At 48.9% G+C, this 20,052-nt stretch overlaps 2 protein-coding genes across 3 annotated transcripts; both read right to left on the bottom strand.

The window, feature by feature from the left end:
* Positions 1-327: 327 nt before the first annotated feature.
* Positions 328-3,275, bottom strand: FCGRT (Fc gamma receptor and transporter). Of its 2 annotated transcripts, none has more exons than XM_074219722.1 (7): positions 2,999-3,275; positions 2,548-2,634; positions 2,112-2,351; positions 1,744-2,019; positions 951-1,229; positions 728-853; positions 328-535 (listed from the first exon to the last, which is right to left on the bottom strand). In XM_074219722.1, the coding sequence occupies exons 2-7, from the start codon at positions 2,624-2,626 to the stop codon at positions 447-449; spliced, it is 1,089 nt and encodes a 362-aa protein (XP_074075823.1). In that variant the 5' UTR covers positions 2,627-2,634; positions 2,999-3,275; the 3' UTR covers positions 328-446. The 2 variants fall into 2 exon arrangements, with proteins under 2 accessions (XP_074075823.1, XP_074075824.1); XM_074219723.1 differs by lacking the exon at positions 2,999-3,275 and adding an exon at positions 2,791-2,868.
* Positions 3,276-17,222: 13,947 nt separating this feature from the next.
* On the bottom strand, positions 17,223-19,273 carry RPS11 (ribosomal protein S11). Its single transcript, XM_074219735.1, has 5 exons — positions 19,163-19,273; positions 18,315-18,446; positions 18,163-18,238; positions 17,942-18,071; positions 17,223-17,436 (listed from the first exon to the last, which is right to left on the bottom strand). Exons 1-5 carry the CDS (start codon positions 19,175-19,177, stop codon positions 17,313-17,315), a joined length of 477 nt encoding a protein of 158 aa, XP_074075836.1. The 5' UTR covers positions 19,178-19,273; the 3' UTR covers positions 17,223-17,312.
* Between the last annotated feature and the right edge of the window lie 779 nt (positions 19,274-20,052).

The following is a 20,052-nucleotide window of genomic DNA, read 5'->3' on the forward strand; positions in this document are numbered from 1 at the left end:
TCCCCGTCTCGGGCGCTCATTGGGCGCACGGCGCCACGTCCGCAGGCCGGGCGCTGAGGGGCGGAGGCCCCCTCCGCGTCTCCGCGCTCCTTCGGCGGCCAGGGCTGCGAAACTTCGGGAAACTACAACTCCCAGCAGGCCCTTCGCCCGCGGCGCAGCTGGGGCTTGGGGCCCGGAAGTGGGCGGGGCAGAGGCGGGCCCCCGCCCAGGCGCCGCCGCAGCCAATGAGGAGTGGGCGCACCCCGGGAAGGACCGCCCCCAGCCAGTGCGCCCCGCCCCCCCAGCCCAAACAGAAGACAGCGGAGACCGGACCGGACAACATCTTGTTTCTTTTGGGGGGCATTTCTGTACAATCAGAGGGGGGGCCCGGGGGCCGCCGTCCGGGGCTCCCGCGGCAGCCAGGCACAGCCCCCGGCCAGGGGGAGGGGGACAGGCCCCCCCACGCCTTAGGGGCCGGGGTCCTGGGCAGAGTCGGGGACAGAGAGCAGGGAGCCCACGTCGTCTGCTCCCCGCTGCCGCCGGAACATCCAGGGAACTAAAGGGGGGAAAGAGAGGAAGGTGGGGGGCTCTGCGAGGGGGGGTTTCAGCCGCCCCCCCGGGCTCTCTTCCTCCCAACCCCCCCTTTATCCAGGCAACCCCCCTGTTGACCTGGATGACCCCCTTGTTTACCTGGGTGCCACCCCTGTTCACCTGGGTGCCACCCCCTCTTGGGCAGCTCTCCACTTACCTAGGCGGCCGTGCCTCCTCCTATAGATTATCACGAAAGCCACCAGGGCCGCCAGGGAGGCCAAGAAGAGCAGGATGCCTGCCACCAGGCTGGTCCTGATGGGCAGGGGTAGCCCGCCAATTGTCTCTGCCATGGAGGTGAGAGTGGGGAAAGGCTTGCATCAGCCGGCCACAAAAGTGCTTAAGAAATGGATCCTGAGGCCCTAGAAGACCCCTGCTCTTACCGAACTTCACAGTGATGGCGCTAGTCAGGGCAGAGTGTTGGACCTCGCAGCTATACAGACCCTCATCCCCAAAGGGGACCTCCAGAGTGCCCCGGAGATGGAAGGCGCCGTTCCCGTTGGGCCATGCCTCCACTTCTTTCACAGGCTTGAGCTGGGGCTTCCCCTCACGAAGGAAGGTCAACTCCAGTTCCGGTGGGAAGAAGGAGAAGGCCTGGCAAGTGAGAGTGGACCAGGCAGACTCGGGCCCGACTCGGGCTCCCACTCGTACCTCTGGGGGCTCTAGGGGAAAACGGGCCCAGATCTACAGCACCCCCAAGACCAGCCTCCAGGTCACCTGAGTGACAAGGGGCAAGTTCCCACTTCTCTACAGGACAGCTGGGTGCCTGGGTCTGGAGTCCAGAAGCCTCATCTTCCTGAGTTTAAATCTGAGACAGTTACTAGCTGTGTGACCCTGGGCAAATTACTTCACCCTGTTGGCCTCAGTTTCCTCACGAGTAAAAGGAGCTGGACATGGCAAGCCACTCAGGTATCGCTACTAGGAAAACGCCCAAATGCGGCCCTGACAAGTCAGACAGGCCTGAAATGACTGAATAAGGGACTTTTGCAGCTCTGTGATACAGCTCCCCAACTCTGGGCCACCCCCACCAGGGGAGCCTGGCCCTCCCTGGTCTGACTCTTCTTTGTCTCCACAAGGCCCCTTCTGGTCCTACTGGGCTGCCCTCTTTCTCCACCTCCTCTCTTCTCCAATCCAGCCTGGAGAGGAGGGAGGCCTTGGAGGCCGCTACCCACATACCTTTCCACTGGAAGTTGCCGTGGCCTTTCTGCAGGTGGCTCTGGAGCTTCTGGGGGCAGGTGGTGAGCAGGAACTCTGCATCCTTCTCAGCCCGCTGGCTCTCATTGGCCCAGCTGGTCTTCACATTCCAGGCCTCCGGTGTGTCTCCTAACCAGACTTTGTGCATGGGGTCAAAGGTCAAGAGGGTCTTCCCATCCAAGGCAAATCGAGCGGTAGGTTGCGACGAGTTGTCAGAGTTCAGTTGGCAGCCCACCAGGCCCTGAAAAGTTTGGGCCCCTGGGGGAAGCGTCAGAGGAGCATGTGAGGAAGGCAACTTCCCCCTCTCCAGGAGCCCAATCCAAGCCAACCCAGCTTTCCCCCAAGCTCACCCTTAGAGAGCCTCAGGGCTTCCTGCAACAACCGTTCCTGTGTCTTCAGGTACCAGGTCTCCCTTTCCCAAAACCAGGATTCCTGAGTCTCCCAGCGCCAGGCCCCCCAGGGCTCAGCTGTGCCCCCAGAGGTATACGTCAGGAAGAGCTGGGGACCCAGCCATCCCGTGGCCCAGAACTTGGGGGTCCCCGGAGGAGCGGCCGACACTGCAGTGAGCTGGTAGGACATGGAGGGTGCCCCTGCAGGCCAAAACCCAGACCACAGGGACCAAGGCAGGCAGCCAGACCAGAGGGAGAGAAAACAAACAGGAACAGCCAGAAGAAACGGAAGGGGTGGGGGGAAACACTGTGAGCATTTGACTTTCGATGACCACCCCCGCCTTGTCCCCCAAATCACCCTACCCAGGGATCCAGGCTCCCTCCCTTTTTCCGTCACCTGCATTCAGCTCTCTTAGCGCTGGGAGGAACAGCAACAACAAGAAGGGGAGACCCTGAGGGTTAGAAGAACTACCCATTCTGAGACCTGAAGAGAGAAACTGAGTCACAGACACCACAGGGATCCAACCAGTGCAACTCCTCAGAAAGGGACCTCTGCCACCATCTCAGGACTCTTCCAGTGATGGGACTTTCACTTCCAAAGGAATAACAATGAAGGAGGGGGCAGCCCACAGCTACCTACCCACTTCCCCAAATCTGAGCCCCGAGGGAAGGGGATGTTCTCTCTCACAGATTGCCCCAAGAGGATCCAGGAGCCCTGGCCACGCCCTCGGGAGAACCCAAATTTCTAGGCCCTGGCTCCCCCAGTTCCTGAGGGCCCCAGAGTTGGCACACCCCGAAGTCCCCCTCCGGCCCGCCCCGCCTGGCTCACTGGGCCTCTCGTGACTGACCTGGGGCAGTTCCTCTACTGCATCCTGCCTTCCCCCCCAGGCCCAGCCCACCCTGGCTGGAGTGTCAGTCTTCTCTGGCCCAGATCTGGCCCCTCCGCCTCCGGTCTGGGACTGTCCCCAGGCCCACTTCCCCTCCAGGAGTGGGAGGAGACAAGGCCGGGTGGGGGGGACCGCCCCACCCCCTCTAATGTCTAGAGAAGAGGGGCCGAAGTCCGGAGAGGACCAGCCTCCTGCCCGCCTCTGGATGGCTCTGGCTGGCTGACCCGGGAGTGTGAGGATCTGTAGACTCCTTCCTGCCCGGGTTGGGGGGAGGTTGGACTTCCCGCCCTCTCAGTGATCCCAGGGGGATCCGAACTCATGAAAACTTCGGGGTGGAGCCTAGAGAGCGGGCTATTCAGAGGTAAATACTGGGTCTCTAGGGGAGGGCCTGCAGCAGCCACAGCGGAAACACCTGCAGGGAGGAACCTCGGTAGATCCCAGGATCTCCCTCTCCCTCTGGGTTCCGGTTAGGGCTGGGTGGGGCCGGTGAGATTGGGGGAAGAAGAGACCTCCTCTGGACACAGGAAGGGCTCCAGGGTCCCTCCAGGGTAGGCCTAGTATACAGTAGGTGCTTAATAAACGTTTTCTGCAGCGACTGACTCATTAAGTCATTTCTCCATGACCTACCCTTTCCCCACCCCCCAGCACCCCATCTCCAGCCCGGTCCTACCCTCTACTGATTCCAATCCCAAGTCATCAATTGCCCTTTGGACATTATGAACTTGGTATCTGTCCTATAAGCCAGAGAAACCAAACACACTCTGAAGTGTATGCCAAATCAGAAGCAAATGTAACACGGAAATCATAAACCAAAGAAATCAAAATACAACAGAACATGGATGTGTTAATTTGTGGTTTTCCAAGTCAGTAAGCTGGGGTAGAGATCCTGAACTACAATTTACTGAACCCCTTTCTATTTGAGTTTAATGATGTCCAAGACAGAATTCGTTATCTCCCCCCCCACCCCCCAATCTTGCTGGCTTCCAAAATTTACTGTTTTTTAAGCTATCACTATCTTCATCTTCCCCATCACCCAGATTCAAAACCCTCAGCTTCTTACTCATTTACCCGCTGATCCCATCTTTTGCTAAATCTTCTCATTTTGACCTCCACATATCAGGCATCCATCCCCTTCTCACCCCTCACACAGTCGTTACCCAAAGTCAGCCTTCCTGACCCCAGGCTATGAACTAGCTATATTGGGCAGTGGATAGTGCTGAACTTGAAATTGGGAAGACCCGAGATCAAATCCATTCTCGGACACTTACTAGCTATGGGACCTGGGGTAACAGAGTTGTACCCTTGGTTTAAAAATTCCTGTTTCATGGGGTGGCTGGGTGGTACAGTGGATAGAGCACTGGCCCTGGAGTCAGGAGGACCTGGGTTCAAATCCAGCCTCAGACACTTAATGATTACCTAGCTGTGTGGCCTTGGGCAAGCCACTTAACCCCATTTGCCTTGCAAAAAATATTTTTTTTTCTGTTTCCCAAGTACAACATCAGAGAGCTTAGATTGTAGTTCATAAGAAGATCTGGGGGGTCTTAGTGGACTCTACACAGACTCAATAGAAATCAACAGTGAGACATGGCAACCAAGAAAGGAAACGTGATCTCGGGCTTCAGAAAGGCACATTATCCAAGTGAAGAAAGGGGACTTAATCTCTGCCTTGGTTTTCTCAACTATCAAATGAGGAAAATAACATCACTCACACCCCAGGGTTATCATGAAAATCAAATGAGAGAGTTGTAAGTTCTTAGCTCCAACTCATGCTTAATAACCAACATTTGATCCCTTCCTTTCCTAATTGGTCTCCTTGCCTCCTAGCCTTCTCCTGTCCCTCCCTCAGCCAAAAGAATTCTCCTAAAATACAAATCTAGCCTCCAGGGCTTCCCTCCTCCCTCCAGGGTTCAATAGGAATCCCCAGTTGTCATTTACATTCTTCACAACCTGGACCAAACCTACATTTCTAATCTCCTTTCTCTCTCCTTCCTGACCACTGCAGTTCAGCCAAATGGATCCTGCCTCTTCCATGACCTTTCCCCTCCCTCTTCCCAGGTGCCTAAAATGCCCCTCCTCTTCACCTTGGCTTCCTTGGAGACCCAAGCTTCACCTTCTACAGGAAACCTGGTCTGCACAATGGGAGATGTCCTTGGATGCTCCTGGTTGATCCAACTCTTAATCCTCAGTCTTGTCTCTAACTCTCCCCAACAAGGACTCATCCAACCTTTCTTAGAAAAGGAAGAAGAGCCTTTCCAATCAGAGGACACACGCCACCTTTACAGACAACCCGTCCCACTAGGGAACAGCTGCAAGCGTCAGGAATTTCTTTTTTTTTCTTTTTTTTTGCTTACATCAGTAAGGCTCAAATCTGCCTCCTTGCAACTTCTCCCCATTGCCTCATTGTTTTTCCCCATGGGACAAAGGAAGCAAGTCTGATACTTTGACCTCCTAAGAATCACAAAACAGCCCTTCCAAAAGTTGAATTCAGTAATCGTTCCAACATTTAAGGCAGTTTTACTTTTAAGTTTGTCCTCTCCAGGAATTGTTGGTGTTTGTCCTTCATTCTCAAAGAGGACCATGACATCAGGGAGGTGATGCCAGCACAAGCACATGAATTGGATTTGAGTGAGAGAGGGCTGGGCTAAGTCACCAGCCTCACTTTTTCCACTAGAGTCATCTGGGTCCAGTGGCCAGATAGGAATCAGGATAACTGGCCCTGGATATGAGGCAACCAGGGTTAAGTGACTTGCCCAAGGTCACATAGTAAGTGTTAAGCCTCTGAGGTTGGATTTGAAGCCAGGTGCTCCTGATATGACTCCAGGGCTGGTGCTCTATCCATTGCATTACTTAGTAGAAGCTAGGATCCAGATGGCTCTGGAGCACAAAGTGAGGCTGGTGACTTAGCCCAGCCCCCACTTCACTCAAATCCAATTCATGCGCTTGTCACGGCATTACCTTCCCAATGTCATGGTCTTTTCAAAAATGAAGGACAAACAATATCATCAACATCTTCTCTAGGGATAACAGGTGCTTCAACTATTCCTTATATTGGTTGGACCCTGGGTTGGGACAAAAGAATGGTAGAGTGGAAAGGCAATTCACTGTCCTTCTTAAACCATAGTTCCCAGAATGGAGTACAAACCCTTTTCATGACGTCTAATGAGGAGAGGGTACAGTGGGACTGTCACCTCTCTTCATCTGGATAATGTACCTTTCTGATGACCAAGATCACTTTACCTTTCTTTGCTGCCATGTTTCATTGTTGAATTATACTGAACCTGTAATCCACTAAGACTCCCCAGATTGTCATTCTTTTTTTTTTAATCTTTATTAAAGGCAATGGGGTTTGAGTGACTTGCCCAAGGTCACACAGCTAGGCAATTATTGTCTGAGGCCAGATTTGAACTCAGCTCCTCCTGACTCCAGGGCCGGTGCTCTATCCACTGTGCCACCTAGCTGCCCCTCTTCTTTCTTTTTTAAAAAATATTTATATTTATTTGTTTTTCCAACCACATGCAACAATACTTTTCACCAATCTTTCTTTTTTGCTAGGTTTTGAGTATTACATTTTTCTCCCTTCCTCCCATTCCCCTGGCAGAAAACAATCTAATATAGGCTGTACATGTATAATTATGCTAAACATAGATTCATATTAATCTTGCTGTGAAAGAAGGATCAAATCCAAATGGAAGGAAAAAATTAAATAATTCATAAAACAACTTTTAAAAATTGAAAATAAGGAGCAGTTAGGGAGTGCAGTGCATAGAGCACCAGCCCTGGAGTCAGGGTTCAAAATCTGACCCCAGACAAAATACTTTTTTAACTGTGTGACCTTGGGTAAGTCACTTAACCCCATTGCTTTACAACCCACCCCCCCAAAAAAAATTGAAGATAGCAACCTTTGGTTTACATTCAAACTCCACATTTCCTTCTCTGGATGGTATTTTCTATCATAAGTCTTTTAGAATTGTCTTTGAATATTAGACTACTGAAATGAACAAGTCCATCATAGTGGATGATCACCCAATGTTGTTAATGTGTACAATGTTCTTCTGCTTCTGCTCACCTCACTCAGCATCATCAGTTCATGTAAGTCCTTCCAGACTTTTTCTGAAGTCCTGATCCTCAGAATTTCTTATAGAACAACAGTGTTCCATCACATTCATATACCACAATTTGTTCATCCCCAATGGATGGGTATCTCTTCAATTTCCAGTTCTTTGCCCCCAAATACATGTGGGTCTTTAGTGGTATTGCTCAAAGGGTATGCACACTTTTATATCACTTTGGGCATAATTCCAAATTGCTCTCCAGAAAGGCTGGAGCAGGGGCAGCTAGGTGCTGCAGTGGATAGAGCACCGGCCCTAGAGTCAGGAGGACCTGAGTTCAAATTCAGCCTCAGATACTTGATTACCTAGCTGTGTGACTTTGAGCAAGTCACTTAAGTCCACTACCTTTCAAAAACAACAACGGAAATGTTGGATCAGTTCACAACTCCACCCACAATGCCTTCGTGTTAGGGATCCTTGAGGACCACAGTTGTGAAATGACAAAGGTAATGGTTTAAAGACCCTCTTGGCCTCTTGTTGTTTTGCAGACACACTGACTCGGTTTCTCAGGAGACCCGCATGACCCAAACCCCTTTGCTTTTCCATAAGATCAGCATGACCCGGCTCCTTTGTATCTCCTGACATTGATCAAGAATTGCATTATAGCGGGGCGGCTAGGTGGCGTAGTGGATAGAGCACCGGCCTTGGAGTCAGGAGTACCTGAGTTCAAATCTGGTCTCAGACACTTAATAATTACCCAGCTGTGTGGCCTTGGGCAAGCCACTTAACCCCATTTGCCTTGTAAAAACCTAAAAAAAATAAAAAATAAAAGAATTGCATTATGGCAAGAGCAACAAAGTATGCATAATTATGTGTAACTGTTTAAGCAATATGCAATGATTTAATAAATGTGTAATCTTTAATATAATTGGTGCTTAAGCTGGGAGCAAAAGTCCACGAGTATGCAAGTAGACTGGGATATAAGCTGCTGTGTGACCCTGATAATGTCGGAGTGCTCTACCATCTCTGCCTCCCACCTCATTCACTGCAAGCTGAGAACAGTCCTCTGCTGGTCAGAGAACCCAAGTAACTGATGCACCTAACACCTTAGTGTCCTGGTTTTCCCATATCCCCAGCAATGAGGATGCTCCTTTTTGGTCATATTGGCCAATCGGATCTTCTTTCTTATGAACTCTTGCCCACCTTTCTGATGCTGTCCTGGAGAAATAGAATTTTTTAAACTTTTAGACTTTATGTTGACAACCAAGACTAGAAAAAAAGCAGAAAGCTGGGCAACAATTTTCATAGCTAGTGTTGCTTATAAAGGACAAATCTAAACTATATGGAGAACTGAGTCAATTTATAAGAATACAAGTCATTCCCCAATTGATAAATGGTCAAAGAAAATGAAGAGCGGTTTTCAGTTGAAGAACTTAAAGATATATATATAGTTATATGAAAAAATGTTCTAAATCATTACTGTCTAGAGAAATGCAAATTAAAATATCTCTGAGGTACCATCTCACACCTTTCAGATTAGCTAAAAAGACAAAAAAGGGAAAATGATCAGTGTTGGAGGGGATGTAGAAAAACTGGGACACTAATGAACTCTTGGTGAGGTTGTGAACTGAGCCAACCATTCTGGAGAATAATTTGGAACTATGCTCAAAGGGTTCGAAAACTATGAGTTACCTTTTGAATAATTCTATACTCCAAAGGGATCATTTAAAAAGGAGAAACACTCACATATACAAAACTATACATAGCAGCTCTTTTTTTGTGGTGGTAAAGAATTGGAAATTGAGGGGATGTCCATCAATTGGGGAATGGCTAAACAAATTGTGCAATATAAATGTGATGAATTGTTCTGTAAGAAATCATGAGAAGGGGGGCAGCTAGTTGGCACAGTGGATCGAGCACTGGCCCTGGAGTCAGGAGTACCTGAGTTCAAATCCAGCCTCAGACACTTAATAATGACCTAGCTGTGTGGCCTTGGGCAAGTCATTTAACCCCAGTGCCTTGCAAAAAATAAAAAAAAAAATACCTAAAAAGGAAAGAAAGATTTACATGAAATGAAGCTAAGTAAAGTCAGTGAACAAAGAGAACATTGTAACCATAACAGCAACATTGTGAGATCATCAACTATATTCAATTTAGCAGTTCACTGATCAAGCAGAATTCTAAAAGACTTGTGATGGAAAAAAGATCCACATCCAGAGAAAAAACAGTGGAGTCAGAATGAAGACCAAAGCTTACTATTTTCAATTTTTAAAACTGGTTTCTTTTTTTTCTCATTCATGGTTTTTCCCTCTTTGGTTCTGATTCTTCTTTCATATGACTAACTCTTAGGGAAATATGTTAAACATCATTTTAAATATATAACCTATGTCAGATTACTTGCTGTCTTGGGGAGAGGGAAGAGAGGGAAATAGAAAAATGTGGAACTCAAAATCTTACCCCAAAAAAGTGAGTGATGAAAACTATCTTTGCATGTAATTGAAAATAAAACAAAATAACCTTAAAAAAAAGATAGACAGGCTAGGTGGTACAGTGGATAAAGCACCTGCCCTGGAGTCAGGAGTACCTGAGTTCAAATCCAGTCTCAGACAAATAATTCCTAGCTGTGTGGCCTTGGGCTTGGGCAAGCCACTTAACCCCATTGCCTTGCAAAAAAAAAAAACCTAAAAAAAAAGACTTAAGGTTTCTCTGTCATCACATTCAACTGAGGTCAATGTATAACAAGAAACTAATATAAAGACTAACAGACTGCCTTCTGTGGGGGTGGGGGTGGGGAGGAAAGCAAGAATGGGGGAAAAATTGTAAAACTTAAAATCTTTCTTCAGGTTTTTTTTTTGCAAGGGAATGGGGTTAAGTGACTTGCCCAAGGCCACACAGCTAGGTGATTATTAAGTGTCTGAGGTCGGATTTGAACCCAGGTCCTCCTGACTCCAGGGCTGGTGCTCTATAGACTGCGCCACCTAGCTGCCCCCAATAAAATCTTTCTTAAAATAAAAGACTTTCTGTTGACTTTGTTAATCCAATAAATCGATAGTCCTACTTTAGTGGGTGCTCCCTTGGAAGTGAAGGGAGTGAAATCCACTCCTGTCTTCTCGTTTTCTGTATCTTATGCCCATGTCCTTCAATACCTTCACCAAGGTTCCACGCTCAGCAGATCTTCCTCTATTTTGCTTTAAAATGCTTAAGCATGAATGAAAAATTTGGTTCTCATCCTTTTTAGTCACATATCACTATGTGACTCTATATTGTCCTTAGAAACTCATATTATTATGTTCTTTTTCTGTATAATTTCTCCTTAGAGATTTGTATCCCCACACTAACACCCACCGTGTACTACAGTGACTGAATTGTACTACAGTGACAGATTGTAGGCTATTCATTTACATAGGAAAAACCAAGTGGATTAAAGAGCGCCTACTGTCCAAAGTAGGTTATGTTGCTGATAGGCGGCAGACAGCAGTCATCTAAAAGACAGAACTTTACTTATGAGGCTGCTAGGTAGTGCAGTGGATGGATCACCAATCCTGGAGCCACAGATCTGGTCTCAGACACTTGCTACTTACTAGCTGTATGACCTTGGGCAAGTCACTTAATCCTGACTGCCTTGAATCCAGGACCATCTCCAGTTGTCCTGATCTGTGTCTGCCCACTGGACCCATTTGTCTCTAGAAGAGAAAACGACTCAGCACAGAGCCCCCTCACTCACTATTGTCATCATCTCGTAATTTATGATAGACACTTCATAACAGTAAACCGGACCCAGAAGTGAACAGAAGGGAGGAAAACATTTGAATTTCCTTTGGGAAATTTTATAGTGTTTCCAAAGACAATATAGGGTTACTGTAGCATCGAGCCTTTTATTTTTTCAATTTTCAAATTTTTATTGATGATATTTGCCTCTGTAGTCCCCCACCATGCTCTATTGGGGAGCTCTTCCCAGAACCTCCATCTTGAGCAAGGGCTCAGACCAACAACCACATTAGATTCTTTGGACTTCACTATCATCCCCTTCCCTCCAGCATTTCTCCTTCCACCCTGTTTAATTTCCTTATCCCATTAGAATATAAGCTTCTTGAGGCCAGAAATTCTGTTTCTTTTGTCGGTATTTGCAACCTCAGCACTTAACACTGTGTCTGATACACAAAGTGTATCTGGGTTCTCCAGTCACTGCATGAAAAATAATAGGCATTAATAAATGCTTCTTCACTTTATTTGCACCACAGTCATTTCTTGATCTCTCTTCCCTCAGTAAATATCTTTTGACATTCCCTTGTAATAAAGGAAAACTGTTCCACAGAACTGACACAAAGAGAATGAATCTGCTTATATATTCAACTTTCTGCACCCCTAGACCCCATCCAACCTAGAGAGTGGAAGACATCCAATTTTGTCTGCAAATCAATAATTGATACTCCTTTTAGTTAGGAGTTCTGATTTGTTCAGGGACAATTTGGGGCTGTCTGAAATAGAGAATGCCATTTGTATCCAGAGAAAGAACCAGAGCTTGAATAAAGTCCAAGGCCTATTTCTTTAATTTAGAAAATACCTGATATCTTATTGTCTGATCTTGCTATCTCTTATTCTTTATGTTTCTCCCGTAAGGACATGATTTCTCTCTCGTCACACTCAATTTGGATCAATGTACAACATGGAAACAATGTAAAGACTGATAGAGTGCTTCCCGTGGGGGGAGGGAAGTAAGATTGGGGGGAAAATTATAAAACTCAAAATAAATAAAATCTTTAATAATAAAAAAAGAGTTCTGATTTGTTGCTGCCACCACTGCTGCTGTTATTGTTCAGTTATGTCCAATTCTTCATTGCCCCATCTGGGATTTTTCTTGGCAGAGAGACTGGAATGATTTATTATTTGTTTCTCCAGCTCATTTTACAGATAAGGAAACTGAAGTCAACAGCATTAAGGGTGACACAGCTAGTACTTGTCTGAGGCCAGATTTGAGTTAAGAAAGATGAGTCTTCCAGACTCCAGACTAGGCAGTCTATCCACTGTATCCCTTATCTGCCCCATATGGCTTTCATTTGTACTAATAAAATTGTGAAGGTAGAGTGTGAGCCAGGTATAGACTTGGTGTTGTTGCAGAAACAATAGCAGCCCATACTTGCATCCTTTCTGCAACTTACTGAAGGGCAGGCTGCCACTTAATTAATTATCCAGCAAGGCGGTATGGTATCATCTGCCCGCCAGGTGGAGCTCCTCTCAAGTCATCAACCTGAGGGTTCATTCAACCATCCTATGGGATTGTTCATATGTATGGGCTTTCCCATTAATATCATTGCAAAGGGATCTTGCTTTCTAACTGTTAAGTTGCTTACTTTACTGTCCACTGCCTTGGCCTTCTGGGATGACCTGGGGTTCAAAATGTAATGGAAAGGAAAGGAAATGGGATGTCACTCTGAAATATGGATATATCCACATATCAACATAATTTTCAGTACCTCTGCTCTCAATGCATATTTAGGAGCTCTTGTGTCCTCACTCAATATGTTGTAGATTATTCTCTAGTCAAATGATGAGGGTTCAAATTCTGACTGCCATTTATTAGCCCAATGACAGTCTACAAGGATTTATAAAGTACAAGACTTAGTGCTAAGCAAAAACCACAACAACAAATAGTCCCTAGGCTCAAAGGGGAAGACAACACACAAAGGGAACTGAAAAGGAGGGTGGAGGGCAAAGGTAGTGAAGTCTGATCATTCTGAAGATCAGCTGGGAGGCCAATGATGGTCAGCCTCAGTTTGACCTTAGAGGTTCCTTGTAGCATCATCAGGAATCTTTGTTTCCATGAACCTCGGTGATAACATTCAGAAAATTGGCTTTTCAGCAGCTATCAGACTGATTCAAATAAAAGGATCACCTGAGAAGGAACTATTATATATTATGAATTACAATGGAAGGGCTTCATCAGTTTCTACATATCCCCCTCTCAAAAAAATTCCTAGAGCTAGATTGATCAAATAATAAGGGAAAGGATTTTGTGTCGGGACCCCACCCGGATTGGTTCTGAAAACATGGAAGAAAAGAAGGGTTAGGAATGGGGTTCCCAGTCCAATGCAATCAGATTTCTTGGGAGAGAGCTAGTTTGTCTCCTGATCTCATCCCTTCCCACATCCTGATGCCATACCACTCTAGTCCTAGAGATCTACCCCTCCTCCCACTTCACTGTGGGCCTGGCTTGGGAGGCCATCCCAGCTGCCCAGCCCCAAGTGGATGGAAAATATGGTCAAAGCCAGAAGCAGACTGAAGAGAAAAACAAAGATATGGGGAAAGGGACCCTCATCTATTCCCCTCCCACTTTCTTTTTTTCCCTGCAGCTCCATTATTTTACATCTTGTTTCCCAGGTTCTGTTTTCTCCACTCTGCATTAGTTCCAATAGGTCTTCTCATACTTCTCTGAATTCTTCACAGTCATCAATAATCTCAAAGAAAGAGCGAGCCAACCTACAATTTAGCACCACTGGAGGCTGGATGATCCTGTGCATGTCATAGTACCTCTCTAGGTCCCAGACAGCTAAGACCAGCTGTGGCATACTCACTATAATCAGCATTAGGAGAGTTTAGAAAAGTACAGATCAGACCAAAGGAAAAATAAAAAATCTCCAGAGATCATGATATTTCCCCTCTTCTAACCTCATACATCCTCCCAATATCTTAAATTCTGTGGATGGTCAAGTTCCATTTTCTTTTTTTTTCCTCAAAGAGTATTTCAATAACCTTTCTTTTTCTTTTTCTTTTCTTTTTTTAGGTTTTTGCAAGGCAAATGGGGTTAAGTGGCTTGCCCAAGGCCACACAGCTAGTAATTATTAAGTGTCTGAGGCCGGATTTGAACCCAGGTACTCCTGACTCCAGGGCCAGTGCTTTATACACTACAGCACCTAGCCGCCCCTCAATAACCTTTTAATTTTTTTTCCTTAAAAAAATATTATCAATATCCTATATTTTCATATCATCATTAGTTTGAAATCTCACTGATTTCTCCCTCAGTCCTAACCAAGGACCTACCCCTTGTAACAAACAAAAAAAGGAAAACAAAAAAGGCAGCTGAACAAAAGCAACCAACCTACAAGGGTGACACCCACCCACACCCTGCGTCCACACCCACAGTCCCCCACTTCTGCATGCTCTTCCTTCTTTGGAACTAAGATTGGGTGTTATTTTTATACACCATTCATCTTCTGGTTTTTTTTTGTGTTTTTTGTTTTTTTTTTTGGTTCTTTCCACCTAAGTTTGTCACAGGCAATGTGGATTCTAGGCAATGTAGATTCTCTTTTTCTGGCTCTGCTTCTTACCCTTTTTATCAGGGATTCCAGGTTCTAGGAATTCTTGGTCATCTTTGTAGAACTGATGCATTCTGGCTTCTCCCAGTGGTCCCCCATCTCCTTGGTTTTCATTTCTTTGCTATCACAAACACTGCTGATAATATCTGGACCTCTCTGCCCCTAACTTCTTTGGGGGATATGCCTAGAATAGGATCTCTGGGACCAAGTATCTGGGAAATTTAGTCATTTTTAGCATATTTTGAGGCAATTAGGAAACAAATAGCAGGTATCAGGAAGAGCTGAGTTCAAATCCAGCCCATGGCAGTTACTAGCTGTGTGATCATTTCACCTGTCTGCCTGAGTTTCCTCTTCTGTAAAATGGGGATAATAAGAACCCAGTTCTTGGTGAGATCAAATAAGATAATAATTGGAAAGTGTCTGACACCTCTTCAACCTTAGGTAATGCTAGCTGCTTCATCAATATTTTTTGCTCTCCCTTTCTCATTTCCTCCTTCTCCCTTCCCAGGCTCCTTCAGGTTTCAGCTAGTTTCCCCTTCGGTAAAAAGTCTTTCCCAGTCCTTAATCTTAGAGACTTTCCACTGAGACTGCCAATAGTGTTGCCAGATTTTATTTCTACAGGGTTGCTTTCCCATTAGACTGAAAGCTCCTCGAGGAGTCGAGGGACTCTTCTCTGTAAGACTAGCAGTTGATGATGATGATGATGTTTGTCCTTTATTTTCTTTTTAAATTTTCTTTATTTAATGCAAGGCAGTTAAGTAATTTTCCCAGGGTCACACAGCTAGGTAATTTTTACATGTCTGAGACTGGATTTGAACTCAGGTCCTCCTGATTTCCAGGGCTGTGTTCTAGTCACTGTGCCACCTAGCTGCCCATCCTTCATTCTCAAAGAAAAAGACCATAACATCAGGGAGGTGATGCTATGACAAGCACATAAATTGAATTTGAGTGAGGAGTTGTGCTAAGTCCCCAGCCTCACTTTCTCCTCCAGAGTCATCTGGGTCCAGTGGCCACAGAGGAATCAGGAGATTTCCCAGAAATGGACTGATTATCATGGTCTTTTCAGTGTTCTCTAGAGCCTTATTTTTCTTTTCCCCTTGCAATCCTGTCAGAGGAGGATAACCTTATATTGAGATTGAGCTGAGAGGGAGCTGAGGCCATCTCAAACAGCCCCTTGGCTTAAGATGACTTTGCCCAAACTTCCCCAGGCGGTAGAAGAGATCATGTTCGCATCCAGCTCTTTCACACTTTCGTGGGTTAAAGGTCAGAGGGGAGCCACTTTGGAGAGGTCAGTGCTGGGGGAAGGTGGTAAGACAAGCTGGGACAGCCAGGCGCCCAGCCTCAGGATCCAGAGTGTCTTCAACTTTCTCCTGACCACTTTTAGCATGCCATCCTTGGCCCCTCTTCCAACTGGTATTGAGATCCCAACATTTCTGCCCAGGGCAAGCAGGAAGGGCAGTGAGATTCTCACCACTGGCCAGTGGCTGGACCACATGGAGAGGCCATCTGTGTGCAATCCAGCCCAAATGCTCATTTAGACCTCAGAGGAGCATCCTGAGGGTCACTGCAGGGGCGCCAACCCCCACACTTCTCCAGAACCCTAACCAGAGCCATGCCTCCCTGCTGACCCTGTTGGTGAGCTATCCGATAAGCAGTGATAACAGCTACCATTTATGGAACATTAACCTTCACATTTCACTCTCAAAATGAACTTGGGAGGTAGGTGTTATGCCCATTTTACAGATAAGGAAGCTGAAGGTAACACCTTGAGTGACTTGGCTGGCCACAAGGCTAGGTGCCTGAGGCTGAATTTGAACTGTGGTCTCTGGACCCCCTGATGAGGGGAGGGAGCCCAGGAGAAGGATGATGTAGGAAGTAGGATGAAGTAGGAAGCAGCATTTCCCAAACTGGACATTTCATCCCTGTACAGATCCTTTCTGCAGGCCAGTGAAGACCCCCAGGGGTCCATGGTGGAAGGCCAGAGGGAAGACCTTTGGGGATGGGCATCTCAATCTCAGCACTAAATGGGGCTAGAGGAAAGGGCCAGCCCAAGGAGGGCACAGGGGCAGAAGACCTCAGAGGCTGGCTCTTGCCAGAAGGGTGGGGATCCTAGGCCGTTTGGGGGAGGTGGGGTAGGAGGGTGGGGTGTGGGGCCAGGAACACTTCCTGTTGCTCCCTGGGCTTTGATGTGGCCCTTCTGCTTCCTTTCACCGGAACCTGCCACACCCCCACCCTGGGCGGGGGGTGGCAGAGGATTGGTAGGGGGCTGGTTTAAAGGCCAGCAGTAGCAGGGAGCCCAGCCCGACTGTACCAGGCCCGGAGCCCCTTCTCCCAACCCTTGTACCTGAGTCCATCTGAGACCCGGTACGGGCTGTGGGGGATGGGGAATCGGGGGCAAGCCACTTATCCAGGTGCTGCAACGAAGCTGCCAGCTGCTGTGAAAAGGTGGGCACCACCTCCCAGCGTCTTCCCTCCTAGACTCCTACCTAGCTCTCCTGAGAGGTAGTGAGGGATCAAGGAGAGGAAACTCTCCTTTAGCATCACTTCTCATCTACACGATGATGAGAATCGGGTTCTTTGCAGATGCCCAGCCCCCAGCCCTTAGGGCTGGTTCTCAGGGAAAGGGGAAACAACCTGGGGGAGGATGACACATTGCGATCTACAGGGTGCACCCCCAGCACTGCAGAGTCAGCTTCATTTGGGGTTCCTCTAGACCTCCTGAGGCACCTCCAAGATGACAAGGGGATGGGGCCCTAATGAGGTGGGAGTGTGGGCATGGGGGGGGGGGGGAGTAAGGGGGTCACAAAGCCCAGCACACAAGAGTATGGGGGAAGGATGCCTTTATTAGCAGAGCAGTTGGCCAAGCCACAGTGGACACTCCAGCACCAGCCCCTGCCCCCGGTGACCAGGGACTCAGAACTTCTGGAACTGCTTCTTGGTCCCAGCTGCCTTGGTGACCTTCAGCACGTTGAACCTCACTGTCTTGCTGAGGGGCCTGCACTCACCCACTGTCACGATGTCTCCAATCTGGACGTCTCTGGGGGACACAAGATCGTGGATGGTCAGCTGCTCCCCTCCCTCACAACAAAAGGGAAACAAGCTGATGGAGAGAAATGGGGCTCCCAAAGACCAGACAGGCACCTTTTGAGACTCAGGGTTGGAAGAGACCTGAGATTTTAGTCTGGACTCCTATCCTAGAAGACATGCAGGTAAATGTAGATCCAAGAAAGGACCTTGTGTCAGAGCTGGATCAGAACCTGGGTCACCAGGCTGGCAGCCCAGGTGTGTCCTTCAAGACATCCCCAGTTCCTCCCATGGATAAGTTTGAGGTGCCCCTTCCAACTGTGAGGTTCGGGGGGTCTTGGGACCTATAGCCTGCCCACCCCAGGGGCTGCCAAAAAGAGGAAAGACAACTTCAGACTGGCTTTTTCCTCCTAATTTAGGAAACAAAAGTGGGGTGAAGGGCAAGCTGATCCTGGAAACTCTTGGGTAGGAGGGCTCCCAAGACACTCTTAAGAGGGGTGCGACCCCCAGGATCTCACCGGAAACAGGGAGACAGGTGCACAGACATGTTCTTGTGGCGCTTCTCGAACCGGTTGTATTTTCGGATGTAATGCAGGTAGTCTCTGCGGATGACGATGGTCCTCTGCATCTTCATCTTGGTCACCACACCTGGGGGGGAGGGGCAGCAGGGTCAACAGTGAGGCATGGGTCCTGGGGGGTCCCCAGGCCACCTTCCCCTCCACCCTGACCACCTACTCACCTGACAAGATTCTGCCTCGGATGGAGACATTGCCAGTGAAGGGGCACTTCTTGTCGATGTAGGTACCCTCGATGGCCTGGAGAAGAGAGCCAGGGTCAGGAGCAGGGTGGAGGACACGGGGTGGGGCAGGTGGCAGGGCAGAGGGGGCTCACCTCCTTGGGGGTCTTGAAGCCCAACCCGATATTCTTGTAGTATCTGGGCAGCTTCTCTTTGGCTGTGTCCCCAAGCAGCACCCGCTTCTTGTTTTGGAAGATGGTCGGCTGCTTCTGGTAGGCACGCTCTGTCTGCAGGGGAGAGGCACACCTGGCGGCTCAGCTGGGCGACTGGCTCCAGATGGCAGAGACACAGAGATAGGAGACCCCCCCAGACTGAGAGATGGCAGAGACACAGAGATAAGAGACCCCCAGACTGAGAGATGGCAGAGACACAGAGATAGGAGACCCCCCAGACTGAGAGATGGCAGAGACACAGAGATAAGAGACCCCCAGACTGAGAGATGGCAGAGACACAGAGATAGAAGACCCCCCAGACTGAGAGATGGCAGAGACACAGAGATAAGAGACCCCCAGACTGAGAGATGGCAGAGACACAGAGATAGAAGACCCCCCAGACTGAGAGATGGCAGAGACACAGAGATAAGAGACCACTAGGCTCAGAGATGGCAGAGACACAGAGATAGCAGACCCCCCCCAGACTGAGAGATGGCAGGGATAAGAGACCCCCCCAGACTCAGGGATGGCAAAGACACAGAGATAAGAGACCCCTAGGCTCAGAGATGACAGAGATAGGAGACCCCCCCCAGACTCAGGGATGGCAGAGTCTGAGATAAGAGACCCCCAGGCCGGGCGACGAGGGACCCCCCGCCCCGCGGTGCAGGGAGACCCTCGGACCCCCGGGGGGCCCAGGGAGAAAGCTGTCAGAGAGCCCGCCGCCACGTGGCTGGGGGAGCCGGGGGGCTTGTGTCCCCCCACGCCGGCCCCGCGGCCGCGCATGCGCGCACCTGGATGTCCGCCATGGCGCCGCCGCGCTCGCCGCTCGCTCCTCTTCTCTCGGACGGACGGAGGGAAAGAGGCCGGAAAGCCGCCGCTGGGGTCTCCTTAAACACGAGGCACGGGCCGCGCAGGAAGTGACGCAGCGCGCCCGGCGGGCAGGCGGGGACCGAGGGCGGAGCCGAGAGGGAGTGGGCAGGACTTCCGGGAAGCGGAGAATATAACTGGTGGTGTCCGGGGGGACGTGGGCGGGATTTCCGGCGTCACGCTGCGGAGCGCCGTGCGTACCCCCCCTCCGGGCGCCCGTCCGGGGTGCCCAGGCCTTGCTGCCCCCCTTGTTGCAGACTCTGATGGGTGGCGGGCGCCACGTCTCTTTTTGTTCCCTGCTGCCAGGGACGCCTCTGGACCGCCGGCCCAGACACGTGACCACCGTGGCCTCTGACCCCGACCCCCCCACACACCTTGGAGGCTTCTATTGCGGTTTTACAGAAAAGGAAACCGAGGCAAACGGGGGAAAAGCGACTTGCCCGGGGCCACCCATCTAAGGAGTATCCGAGGCTGGATTTGAACCCAGGCCTTGGGCTCTGGGCTGCCCAGGGGCCTATGTGAGTGATACATAAACATGGTATCAATACAATATATTTTCAAAAACAAAATACCGGGGCGGTTAGGTGGTGCAGTGGATGGAGCACCGGCCCTGGAGTCAGGAGGACCTGAGTTCAAATCCGGCCTCAGACACTTAATGACCTAGCTGTGTGGCCTTGGGCAAGCCACTTAACTCCATTTGCCTTGCAAAAACCTACAAACAAAAGGGATGCTCAAAAGCGGAGGGCTTGGGAGGCAGGCTACTGAATTCAGTTTCTGCCTGAGATGTTTGATTGCCAGGCAGTTGGAGGCGGCA

Source organism: Macrotis lagotis, chromosome 1 (genome assembly GCF_037893015.1).
Source record: "Macrotis lagotis isolate mMagLag1 chromosome 1, bilby.v1.9.chrom.fasta, whole genome shotgun sequence".
Lineage (NCBI taxonomy): Eukaryota > Metazoa > Chordata > Mammalia > Peramelemorphia > Peramelidae > Macrotis > Macrotis lagotis.

Excerpts from the sequence above, each read along its gene's own strand:
- FCGRT (XM_074219722.1), bottom strand. The coding sequence starts at position 2,626 with ATGGGTAGTTCTTCTAACCCTCAGGGTCTCCCCTTCTTGTTGTTGCTG. Across the intron at positions 2,352-2,547 it reads GCTAAGAGAGCTGAATGCAG|GGGCACCCTCCATGTCCTAC; the intron begins GTGACGGAAAAA and ends TTTGGCCTGCAG. Across the intron at positions 854-950 it reads CGCCATCACTGTGAAGTTCG|AGACAATTGGCGGGCTACCC; the intron begins GTAAGAGCAGGG and ends CCTCCATGGCAG.
- RPS11 (XM_074219735.1), bottom strand. Across the intron at positions 18,239-18,314 it reads GCTTCAAGACCCCCAAGGAG|GCCATCGAGGGTACCTACAT; the intron begins GTGAGCCCCCTC and ends TCTCTTCTCCAG. Across the intron at positions 18,072-18,162 it reads CCGAGGCAGAATCTTGTCAG|GTGTGGTGACCAAGATGAAG; the intron begins GTGAGTAGGTGG and ends CCTCCCCCCCAG.